This window comes from Zootoca vivipara, chromosome 9, assembly GCF_963506605.1.
Source record: "Zootoca vivipara chromosome 9, rZooViv1.1, whole genome shotgun sequence".
In the NCBI taxonomy this organism is placed as follows: domain Eukaryota; kingdom Metazoa; phylum Chordata; class Lepidosauria; order Squamata; family Lacertidae; genus Zootoca; species Zootoca vivipara.
Window position 1 is genome coordinate 36,568,853 of NC_083284.1, and position 13,631 is coordinate 36,582,483.

At 39.3% G+C, this 13,631-nt stretch overlaps 1 protein-coding gene across 1 annotated transcript in view; it reads right to left on the reverse strand.

The window, feature by feature from the left end:
- FREM3 (FRAS1 related extracellular matrix 3) overlaps window positions 1-13,631 on the reverse strand; it is an 87,426-nt gene that overhangs the window by 33,724 nt on the left and 40,071 nt on the right. Inside the window, exon 6 of the mRNA XM_035112018.2 lies at window positions 6,781-7,032. Within this exon, the coding sequence (XP_034967909.2) occupies window positions 6,781-7,032 (252 nt within the window). The remainder of the gene's footprint in view (window positions 1-6,780; window positions 7,033-13,631) is intronic.

Here is a 13,631-nt window from a genome sequence, read left to right on the forward strand (position 1 = left end):
AGCATATGCCTTACTTAAAATAATTTAATGCAGAACATACATGAATGTACTGACAGAACCTTTGGTCTGCTGTCCTTGCAAGAGCATGAATATTCCTGCATCACCAATACGCAGAACTCCAGTTGGATCAAGTATTTATACAGGTATACCTCATTTTATTGCACTCCAATTTACTGCTCTTCAAAAATATTGCAGGTTTTGTTTTTTTAAAAAACAAATCAAAGGACTTGAAGACAAGGATGCAGGAGCCTGTCCCTGCTGCAAAGCAACTCCTGCTGCACCTTACAAGGATGTGGGTGCAGCTGCAGGCAAGACCCTGCATCAGAAAAAAGATTATGACTTGCTGGAGGCTCAGGTGATGGTTAGCATTGTTTAGCATTGAAGTATTTTTTAAATTTAGGCATGTACATTGTTTTTGTAAAACGTAATGCTATTGCACATTTAATAGACCACAGTATAATGTAAACATAACTTTGATATCAATGGGAAACAAACAAAAATGTGTTACTTGCTTTATTGTATTATTTGCTTTATTGCTGTGGCCTGAAGTGAACTCACAATATACCTGAGGTATGCCTGTATTGACTTTAGCCTAAAGACCTGTAGCTTACTCTACTTTCTGGCCCCATCAACTGTTCATCAGCGACAAATAGAGACCCTTGCATGCAGCCCATACAACTTATACTCATGGTTTCCTGACCAGTTTTTTTAGGCTCTTGTCCTGCAATATACCCATTAGGCTGGGGAAGGGGGGGGAGAGAAGCTAAATGGTGCATATTGTACAAAGGTATAAAACTTGCTGTGTGCTTTCCCCTCCTGCAGGTCAAGCCCAGATTTCCATCACCTTGACAGCACATTTGAGAGTGGGGTGCAATGAATCATGATTCAGCAGCCTGTTTTGATCATTCTTGATACTTTAGAAATGTTTAGAAAACATTGCGTGTGCATTTATAAAATCACATGTATATTCATTACTTTAAAAAAACAAAAAGCAGTAACAATTGTAGTATGTTTGTAATATCACTGATTTCCTGTCTACCTTCACAGTGCAGAGCCAGTTTCTGCTGTGAATGCACAAAAGTGGCTTCCTCTGAGATCTGTCCAGAAGAGCAGGTTGGCAGCACATCACTCCCAGAGTCCCAGAAGCCAGGTCCTTCCGCAGTCTAATGCCCCACAGTGTGCGTTGCTGCACATTGTCAAAATGAAAGACGACAACAAAACTCAAAGAAACTAGGTCTTAAAGAGTGCTCCCTAACTTAAAAAACCAATGCCATGCTATATTTACCAATAGCAAATCCATTTCCCGAGTGTGAGTCTTCATGCAGCTCAAACATCATCACCCACGTGCAAGAGGAAGGTATCATAAGTGTCTAAAGTTTGAAAAAGTACAAAAAAATTGTTTGAACAAAAATCCTAAAGGGGTGGGGGGGGGGAGATTGCAGCTTATTCCTCACAGGGCTTCAGTTCCCAGCAACCTTAACAAATTATGGTTCCCCAGTTTCAGGGGAGTGAGAGTTAAATGTACGGTGTGACTGTGCACGCAGCCGTTTCTCACTTCTGTGTTGATCCCCATAAGGAGGCATTAGATGCTTGGGAAACAGGATAAATTTTGGGATCTTAGGAGCGACTGCTGCCATTGTTCAGAGCTCCTTTCCCTGCATTCAGCTGCCCTCAATCTGAAACGCACTGAAATGGCATAATAGGATCAGTGGCAATACTGAACAGCCCAGCTTAACAATCCGGTGTTAATAATGGATAGGGATCTCACATCTGAATTCCCATATGATTTCCTACTTAGATGTCAAGGTCCATCAGATCCAAATATACTGTTTTCCTGCCCAGATAGAGCAAAGAAACATGATATTCCAAGCATTTTAATCTTCACTTTAAATTTAGTTTTTATTCAAGGTTGGTTTTTTTTACCACTTAATATTATCTCTTTCAAGCTCTAATACCAGATTTACAGAAAGGAAATACTATGTATAATTACTTTATTGTTGAGTGAATGACAGATGGGTATCAGATAGTGATCTCTCTGAATTACAGTATTGTCTTCTCTCAGAACAATTTCTCTCTCTCCCTCAGCCACCACTCAGACACTATATGGAAATAATTGCAGTTCTACAGCTTTCTCTCCTTCAATAAACCTTAGAACATTAGTTAGGTGATAACAGTTGAATTTATTTCTCTTTCTGTCGCAGAACTGATAGGCCCAGGAAAAAGATCAAGCCATACACAGTTTTGTAGTTTTCACTAACATGACGCAGCACAAATATTTTACAGTGGATATTTTAAAAATAATTTTATAAGCAAATACAGGTTTTTTTAAAAAAATATACGAATGATGAAAAGGCAATTTACCTTCAAGGTCTGGTGCTTGCTTCGCACCATGACCCAGTGTGGAACATGGCAGGAGGTGTTCTCCCAGGCCGGAGCGACTCCAAACTGGCCTCACGCTGGCCTGGGAAGTGGATGCTAGCCTGCCCAATATCTGGCCAATCACAGCCAGACTGGATGCCGGGCTCTACCCAGGGGGGCAGCCAAAAGGTTTCACTCTGGCCTGCTTCTGGGGTATTTAAACCTGGCCTGCCTCAATAATGAAAAGGTAATTTACAATGTTCATTCATTGTTCCTCCTTGTGTCAGCCAGTTTTTGTCAACCTGGTACCCTCTACTCTCATCAGTCCCCAGGAGTATGGAACCAGGTCAACAAAGGCTGGACTTGACTCTAACACAAAGAAGAAAACTGCAGTGAACTTTGTAAATAATACCTCTAGTGGAATGTATATTTATACTGCTTTAAACACTCTTAAAGTTTATTTTACTGACAATAACTGTGCACAAATCTCATCATAATGAATTTGTAAAATGTCACTGCCACAAAAAAAATATTTGATAAATACTTCATGATAAATTTCTGTATTTATCTATAAACATTGCCTTGAAATACATTTTTCCTTATCCAAAGTTCTGCTCTCTTTTCTAACACCGCCTAATCTGTCAAGCTGATAATTACATTCTGTTGTTCAGTTTTCCAGCAATTATCCAATTTAAATTATTTCCCCTCTGTTCTCAACACTGACATGCAAGACTAATTTGCAGATCACACTAAACTATGTTTAGCAAGATGTGCACAAGCAGGGATTGACCTGCCATGACTTTAGGGCTCCTGTCCCTACCCATGCACAGTGAGGAGGACGACTTGGGCACTTTTAAGTCAGGGATTGTGGTTCACAACAAACAAGCCAGTTTCAGAAACCACGGTTTGAAGTTTTGAAAGTGGCCAGAGTTTGTTTCAAGCCAAGATCCCTTGTCCAGATGACATTTCAAGTTGAGATTCAGAGGAAGAGGAAAGCTGCTCCCAACTGCATTGGGCTCCAAGGCATGCTGTGACTTCTTCATGTGTCACTAAACCATGGTTTAGAAAGATGTGCAAACTGAGAATTGCAATTAAGTACCAAGGAGAAAGTGGGCAGCCTTACTTCCTCTACAACATAAAGTATCTATATATTGAACTATTAAATTTATAACATCTCTATTTTGTAACATTATTATTCAATCTCCAATTGCCCTTTAAAAACAAACAAACCAAAAACAAAAACCTCTTCAGTTTCCAGACTCATTCCTTTGATTACTACATAGTTGACATAAATCTTATTCCCAATCTTTGCTGTTTTTATGTTTGAAATAATATGCAAGTGGAGAAAAAACCCCCCTACTTTTTAGTATGAATTATAGTGGCATGAATAGTATGCATAATTAATTTGATCTTCATTTAAGATTTGCCAAACACATGTCATTTCTTAGCTGGAAATGTTGGAACACCTTAGGAAGCTGTGCACAACTTGAATACTAATTTGATTTGTCTAATTTTTCATTTATCACTCATTAAAATCTTCTGCCACTATTATTTTTCCCTCCCTCCACTTATCTGCATTTCTAACTAATCTCTCTGTTACTTTGTGTGTGAACAGACTAATCTTCACATCTTTTTTAAAAAGTGAAAATGTACCCTTCTTGAAGTCCTTTACTTGAAAGATCTATCTAACAAGTCTTACCATAAATTTAAAAAATTGAAGTTTTCTCCTTTTAAAGAAAATGTGATGTGGGAAACGTATGATAAGTACACATAAACCCTTTGCTGCAAGTTTTGGATGATAAAAAGGGCTATTGCTACTCTATGCTTTGATATCCATTTACTACCGGTATATATTTGGGTTACTTCCTATTTCCAACTCTTCTGTTAGTTTTGTCAGTCTTGATATCTTCATTTGCGTTTGGTCTAACACAATACGTAAGCAAATCTTCCAAGTATGCTAGCATATTGCCACTTTCCATACTTCTAATCCAAAGATCATTTCCTAGTTTTTTACCATAACCTTATCCCCTGCTCCTTTTGCCATGTAAGATATTTTCCAAGCAGCCTGAAGGTCTCATCTAAATTTTCCTGTTTTAGCTTCAGTTGTTTTTAACCTTTCATCTTCTATATTGCTTACCTATTATTTCAACATTTTATCTATAGCAGCAATATGTCCCCAATCCTTGTTAGTCTATTACCAAATTTATTTTCTGTTCCTTCTATTGTCTTCATGATCCCTCTCCAATGCATTCTTGTAGCTCTACACTCCAAAATGAAACAAGCTTTTTCATGCTCGTCCAACATGACTCAGAATTGCTGGAGTCCCCCTGCAACTGCCTGCACTCAGAAGATTCCTCTCCAAAGAAAATCCTACACGCCAAATAGGTTTTTTAAAGAATACAGTAATCCAGAAAACATTTGTAAGTCACCTCTAAGCAAAGCACTGAAACCCACAACTGGTCAGCTGAACTACTTACATGCTTAATACTGTTCACAAATGAAACAGAAGACAGACAGCTCTATGCCGAAGTCAGACAAGCAGACTATCCTAACGCCAAATCAAGTTGAGATAAGAAACACACTGCGGAACATTAGTTATTGTGCCCATTAATGTCGTTAGTTTTGAGACAAGTACACAGCATGGGAAGCTGCTTCATCCGTTGTTGCCAAGTGGACTTTTCAGGAAGTCAAGGAAACCCTGGCCTTCAAAGTCTGGGAAAGAAAGTAATTCTCTTCTTTTCACAATGGCTTAATTCCCTCTTTATTCTGCTTTCCTGTTAAGCAAAATAGGATAAAGAAGCAGGGATGCAATGCAAGTGGAAAATATAATGGCCTTTGGACAAGTTCTGTCTAGTTAAAAGGCCATTATGGCTTGATTAACTCCACTCACTGGGGATTTCTCTGGCCCATTCTCTTCCTTTCTCCGCCGAGGAAACCAAAATATTGTCTTTCAGCCTATTTGTTTGCTGCTATCTGTCCCAAGTCCTTGAATTTCTGGAGAGTATGCAATCAGCATTTGATCAAAAAGTTGTTTTCTAGTTTGAATAAACACCAGAATGTCATTTAAAACCAAGTGGTAGGTTTTGATTTTTGCACAGAGAAAGTGGGCCTCAGAATATTTATTGTTTAAGGAAGTTAAGTGCCCATCATTTAATGGGCACTGCTTAGAGTCTCGGGGGGATGGGGAGCACTGATGTACACTCACACCTATTAAAAGAATAAATGCACTGTTCCTGATCTTACACATTAGATATTACACAAAGCCTGCTCAGAGTGTTGATAATGAAAAAGGATTAACTCGTTGTTTTGTAAAGACCTGAAATTAAAAACCTTCTTTCATAATGAGAACCAGCTCTGTAGTCTTATGAAATCCTTTTACAAACCTCTGGCATTATGGCACACTGACCAACTTTTTAACCTGCATAAATTTAATCAACACTGCACAAACATTAACGTACCTCTCATCTTTTAAAACATACATCAGCTCGGTGTTCACATGACTTACTGTGTTGGATCCAGGGTCCCTCCCATGCTGGGATCCAGCAGAAGCCTCTGCTGAAGAAAGGAGGGAGGAGGCGACTGCCATTTATTCCTCCCTCCTCTTGCACTATCTACAAACAATTTTTCAGGGGCCACAAGTCATTGCATGGGGAAGGAGGAGTTTGCAAAAGCTGTTACCCCCCCCCTGCTTTCTGCAGCAGCAGAAGTGTCCCATGCCACTCACAGAACCCTAAAGTCAACCAATTGTAAATGCGTCTCAGACAGGAGTTGTCTGGAAATTTCATTTTGTACTAGGAAAACAATAAGGATTCTTATAACCTGATCTTCAATGCAGCTGCTTTGAAGTAAGCAGAATATAGAAATGATGAAGGGTGCTTACTTCCATAAGTGTGTGCAGCTGCAACATTACAGAAATCCAAATTGAAAAGCAACAAGTCCTGGCAACATATTGTTGTCATTGGGTTGGATTCAGTCGAGGTTAGTTGCACATATGTCCCATTCTTCTGAATGGGAACTGAAATCATGACTATCATTTCACACTGCTTCCAATAAGGCCTTAGGTTCAACTCACAATCCAGATCTAACCCATTTTGTTTCCATAGAATATAACATATAGGATATATAATTCTATAAAAATGTGTAATTTTCTAGGTGGACTGTTTAGAACTTATATACCGTAACAATGCTTTATAAAAGTCCATTATTAACTTAAGAAGAAGTAGCTACTACATTTTTACCATAATCTACTTCTAAGAGGAAGCAAGATGTTATTCAGGAACAAGGAACAGCTTACTGAAATACTTGACCAGGGCCTCAATCTTGATCATAATATATCTAGCTAAAATAAGAAAAATATGAAAAATGCATTTCATATCATACAGTTTGATGAAGCATGTCTCTTTTGTGGACCTTTCTACTCACCATCATCTCTGTCAGCTAAAATGGTTACTTTGGTGCTGGGGAATTCTGTTCCAATTTGTCCGCCCATTGGCATACTTAATGTGACGTTGAAAGTTTCATCTTCCTCATAAAGCGAATCATCAATAATGATGACACGGCAGGTTTTCTCTGTCTCATCCTTGTCAAAGCGAATGAGACTAGTATGGTCTTCAGGACGAGAAATATAGTCTGAGTAAGACAAGACCGTGGAGGGAATCGTACCCGTGGCAGATCCTAAAAAAGGGGGTGGCAAAGGAATGAAAAGCATTAAAATGATGAGAACAATATCTCTGAGCAGCAGAATATTAAATTATCATTTCCATTCAAACTCCAATCTTTAGTTTTTTTCTAAAAAATAAAACCCCCACCAGTTATGAGCCTTAAAAAACCCCTCATTCTCTCTGCTTAACAATATGAATGACATGATCATGACTTTTCGTAATGCGCCAGTTTCCTGTTCTCCACAGCTATGGTTCATCCCCCAAGCAACCTCTTTTGCTGGTTTCAGGGATCACGTGACTCAGCAAGCTTATCAACGTTGTCCAGACAACTTGTGGGGCAGGGCAGTGGCTGCCATGGACTGGGGAGGAGCCTCTCATGAGCTCTTATGAGGGCAACTACATATCATGTGGCTCACTGGGCTCTCAAAGACCAGCAAGGTGGTGGAAACCTTTGAAAGGACCTGCCGCCATCCTTCTCATCTTTGATCCTCCTATCCTTGGGCAGAGGTAAACTTGGATTTCTGGCATTTGCAAACTGTGGAGCCTTTCCTTGCTCCTAACAAACAATGTTTGCAGGAAAATATGGCTACAATAGATGCCTGGTCTCATGGAATTAACCATAGGAAGAACTCTTAATCATAGATGGGTTTCTCTGTTCTTCTTTTGGTTTCCAAACATTCATCAGGTGACAATCAGTTTTTCCTCTGCAACTATGAATGCTGAAATTCTTACAAGTCAAACATGTTCTTTTCCAAGTTAGAAATTACACTCACTGAAATTACAGGCAGGATCAGTCACAAGGATGAAAACTGCAATAGGGAAAGCAGTCAAATTCTGCTCTAGTTACTATTTATCTTTTAAGGTATGCATTAAATTTGCTATGAACACCTCTCCCCACACACAAACCCTACCAGAATATCTGGCTGTGTGTACCACAGTATAACAAAATCAAACTGTGTATGAGATCAACTGTAGTTTTTCACTAAAAGGTTCATAGTTTGAACAACATAGATTATTTTCTTTTCGCTGCTTGCTGTATGTCTTCATATCTTCAAATTAATAGACACAATAGCAAATGAACTGGCTTCACCGAAATTATCATTATCTTGCGGAAAGATACCCGTGTTTCTCCGAAAATAAGACACTGTCTTATATTTATTTTTCCTCAAAAACCCCCACTATGGCTTATTTTCAGGGGATGTCTTGTTTTTTTCCTCCTCCTCCTGCCACGGCTGGCATTGCTGCTGCACCTATCACTATGTCTTATTTTCGGGGTATGGCTTATATTCCTTGAATGCTTAAAAATCCTGCTATGGCTTATTTTATGACTACGTCTTAAAATAGGAGAAACAGGGTATATTAGTCTTTGAAATACTTTTTTACATGCACCACTGCTCTACCAAGTCACATTATGCTTACCATCAGTGAAGCTGCAGAGGTACTATTATACTGTATACACTTTTCAACTTCCCCCTGAAGCAGCCGCGTGGCGTGTAGCAAGATTCAAATATTGTTGTAATAGAATTAAATTCATTGTAAAAGCTATAAATCTGTGTATCTGGTACACACTGTAGTACCTTGATAAGAAAAGAAAAATCAACCTCACCTCCCCCCCATTCTAAAGCACATTGAAATGTGTTTTAAATGAATGATATGTACACAGCCAAAGACAAAAATCTAGAGGGTTTTCACAAGCCATTTAAGACTCAATTCAAAAAGAGTCAAATCCTCTTTAAAACCAATTTGGAATATTTGAATATTTGCTTTCAAAATCATATTATGTTAAATTATTCTTCTGCTGAAGGGGTGGCACATTCGGCAGGTGGCAAACAGGACAGTCACCTCAATCCAGCATGATGGGCTGGGACAGTACTGTTCACCTCACTGCCAGTTGCCTGTATCACTACTGCATACTGGGACGAAATGGGGGAGCAGGGAGGCAGTGGTGGGGCTGGGATGGTGCAAATGCACTAGTAGGAGAGGATTGGCTCTGTTGGTGCATTTTCAACACAGAGACCTCCCCGGCCTCTCTCTATCCCAGGATGCAGCAGCAGCAACACAGGTGCCTGCAGGTCAGGTAAGCCCTGCTGCCCCACCCTGTGGCCTGCTCCTGAGGATAGGGCTCTCTGAGCAGGAGGGACTCAACTTATGGAACACCCTGCACAGAAATATTTGCTTGGTACTGCATCTTTATATTTTAGGTGCCAAACCAAAACTGCTTTACTCTGCTGGAAATTTATTAGGATGGCAGCTTTGTTGTTATCTCATCACTTTTTCAGTTTTAAGCTGGATTTTACAGCTTGATATTTTATTGACTCCAGTATTGGTATTTAGTTTTTCCACTCAGTAAGAGGGATAAAAGCTATTTTAAATATATCTTTCACAAACAGATTGCTTAAAATAAAACATATTTCAGAACATTAAAGATGCCCGTTTCTGAAGTTTGAAATGTTAATACTTTAAATATGTATTTCCAGTACATTCAATATTCATGAATTATAGTTTGAGCCCTGCACAAGGAGATTGATACTGTAGTCAAATCTCAAACTGCAGCGTTTACATCATACCCAAAATAGAGGATTGGTCAAATAAGGTTATCATATATGCTCAAGTGACATGATATGCTCAAGTGAAGCCGTTCTAGCCTGTTTGAATATAGTGTGTGTTGTGCTGTCAAAAGTGGGTCTTTGGGGCTTTTGACTCATTTTACTTAAGAACTGAGAGTATAGAGCAACAATTAGGATCACTGCACAAATGTGTGGTAGCAAAATGCTTAGTTTTGTTAAAGCCAGAGAATGTTGGCAGCTTATAAGGCTGCAAAATTCCAAGCCACCCTTGAAGATTTTCCGTACGCCAGTAAACAACAAAAGGTGGAAGAACAAATGGCATTAAGGCTCTGTAATAGCTCACTGATTAAATAACATATGACCTTTGAATTCTTGACTTTCAAAAAGATTCCTACAAGGCACTAAGGCTATTTCTTTTTTAAAAAAAACTATAGCAGCCAAACTACTGTAAGACCAGCAACACAGAAGCAAAAGACTTTAAAAAGAAAACTTTGGGAATCCCAAATGCAGGGAACCCAATACTTCACTTCCATTTTCATGCTCCCATACCATGCTGGATGTGGCTCTCCCAAGCTGATCAGCTGGTAGATGACTTCCTTGGTAGAAAAAAATAGAGCCTCATCACTAATGAGGGTCAACATGTGATGTTGGAAATGGATGAATGCATTATTATTGTAAAAGCTATGTATGTTTCTTTGTTCATCTGTTTGTTTAACAGGCTGTTAGACCACTTTTTAGGCAAAGCATGCCCCTCATGCAGTTTAAAACTGCATACAATACAAATCCGCAAAAAAATCAAGAATAAAATTATTAAAATACTGTATCCAATAAAATCACTCAAAATAGCCATTTCCATCCAAGCTGCATAAACTAGCATACTATACAGTAAAAGGAAAAGAAACCCTGATAAGTCTAAAAGACAACATCCAATTTACAGACCTTAAGTAGCTCTCAAGGTTCATGATAAAAAGCATATATCCTAAAGGCCCATTTAAAATATATATATATATATATATATATATATATATATATATATATATATATATATATTTATTTGGGGGGGAGCCTTGCCTGCTCTCACTTGGATTTGAATTCCATTACATTATTTGGGGAGCCCAACTGAAAAGGCTCAATTTTATTACACAGCAACCTAATTGTAATTGGAATTTAAAGGCAGGCATCTCAACAGGGCTGCAGAAGCACATCTTAAGGTATGGACAACATGATATAGTTGAAGGTGGTTCTTAAGGTAAGCTGGTCCTAAACCATTTAGGGCTTTAATGGTCTTCATCTGCACTTTGAATTGGGCCTGAAAACGTACTGACAACTGACGCAGCTGGCTCAGTACTTGTGTAACATACTCTGCCTGTTCCGCTCAAACCAGTAAGCGACTGGCAGAATTCTCCACTAGCTGAAATTTCCAAACCATCTTCATAGGTGGCCTTACATATAATGCATAACAGAAGTATAGCCTGGAAGTCACTGGAGCACTTACAACAGAAGCAAGGTTCAACATCTCAAGATAGGGTCACGGCTGGCATAAAGTTGAAGATGGCAGAAAGCACCCCTAACTGCCACCTGCGCCTACCCAGTTAGCGCCATGTCCGAAATCACACCCAAGCTGTGAACCTGGACTTTCAAGGAAAGTGCAAACCCACCTCAGAGCAAGCAAACACCTCCACCCTCGTGCAAATAGAATGTTCTCCTCATCTCTCTTCCCTCTAAATTTGTTATGGGGGCTCCTCCAACCCTCTGGAGCAAATCCGGTGATTGGGGGACACAACACGTGTGACGGCAGGAGATAATTTCCTTGCATAAGCAGAATCCATTCTGCTTTTGGAATTACTTAGTTCAATACCACTCACAGTATTTGGGCAGGGTGGGCACATGTGTGGAAATCATGGAAGAACATTCTATCATTTGAGCGCTCGCTTGGAATCTGAAGTGGCAGAGCCAAGATACAAGTTTCTAACCTCAGTGAGAATGAAGCCAACATCACTTCTGCCATATACGAAAACCCTAGGTTACAAAGGCATCTTGGGTGTACTCTCTCACAGTCACATGAGCAGCTGTCTTCTCTCAAGTGTTGCGAGGCAGTTTCCAATGGAGTACAAGGGAATTAAATGTGCCACTGTGGCACAGACTTCAAATGCTTCTTATGCTGACAGAGTGGAGAAACTTAAAAGAAACTTTTGCTTTTCTCTGAGCTCCAGTGGAAGGCACTCCACCCTTCCCCCATTGGCTCACTGTAAGAGAATGTGGCCATAAGCAAATCCTAATCTAGAAGTTGGCCCTTATCTTTGGTGTGGGGGCCGGGGAGCCGCCTCATATAAACTAAGATGCTTTCCCTACAATCTGTTGAAGAGCAGCACATACTTAAAAAAAATCCCACTCCTCAACCACCCTCATTGCCAAATCTTATGTAGAGGCATAATTTTTATCTTTTGCATTTGGGGAGCACAAAATGTTGGACAAGAAATAGCAGGAATGTAAAGAAGAATGGTTATCTCTAGAAAGGGCACATATACAAAGAAAGGAATTTATTTGAAGCAGTGGGTTTTCTTTTCAATTAAAACAGAATTTAGATTAAGGCACTTAAAAACCAAAGATTTTGTTGTTGCTGATATTAGCACTGTCCTGTTGGTTTTATCATGTACTGTTGTTTTATGCTATATTTAGGTTTCATGCTTTTAACTTTTATTCCAAGTTGTTCTACTGTTAGAAAACCAAATAACTTTCATTATTAGACAATATATAAATATAGAAAAGAGATTAATAAAAAACTGGATTGAATTGCCTCCAACAATGTCATTCCATTAGTGCAAAGACTTCCACTTTCATAGCATAACTTTCCCCTCCCTCTCATGTCCTTGCACCTCCCTACATCTGCTCTGGAGGGCTGGGGGCACCCAAACAACAGATTTTTTTTTGGGGGGTGCTCAATGGAAGGAGGGAGAAGGGAAATTCCATTGGACAAGCAGAAGTCCTTGTATGAATGGAGCAGCTCTGTTGAATACAGCCCCACAGATAGTGCAGCCCAGTGCCTGTTTGCTCAGACATAAATGCAGATTACTTCTAAGCACATTAGTTTAGGCGTACTTGGAATTAAGTGCCATTGACTCAAGTGCAACTTCTCTAGTTTGAACTGGTCTCAAAGTCCCAGTTGCAAATTCTGAAATGGGTCATCCTGATATTTATAGAGAAGTAATGCAAGCTTCATATACACAGCATATAAAAATATCCACTCCTTTTTTTGACTGCATTCCATTCACAGAATCCATAATTGGTGTCGGGCAGGGGGGGGACGGGGACTGCACAACCCCATCGATAAGTTTCGGAAGGGTCTTTTTATAATTATTTTTATTGGTTTTTACATATATTTCCATACAACATAACATCTAATACACAAAAGTAAATAAAACATTTGGCTGCATAAGCCTGTGACTTCCTTGCTCCCCAACTGATGGCTTTCAAACCTATTCTCCTATATTCTCCTATATTTCTTAATACTATTAAATCATAATCTTATATAAATATTAAAATAGCTATAATCAGTAATAAGTAGTAGTTTTAACCTTACAAAAATTATTGTAACCCTTTGGAAGGGCCTTGACCTGACAAAGAGCTGTTCAGACCTTCAGGTTCCTATCACAGTGACCATTTATAAATCTACTGTGCTTTTCAAGAGAAATTGCAAGATAAAAAGGAGACCTCCAGTGCAATCCTGTGTCTACTCATAAAGTAGCCTCGCTGAGTTTAACAGGATTTACTCGCCAAGTGTGCATACAACTGCAGTCTGCATGACCTGCTATCAATCAGCAAGCTTACACTCCCAGCACTATCTCTGGAAAGGCCACCAAGCAACCCCAGCATAAAAGTCTGCAATGGCAAAGCAATCTAATCTCTGTAAAAAGTGGCTATGGACCTGTTTTTTTAAATGCTTTCATCTTCCTATTACATCCCACAGCTGTGCTAGCATACTTAACATCTGAAAACTGACCAACAGCTGTCATGCTTCACCGAAACAACTTGACTAGCTGTCTAA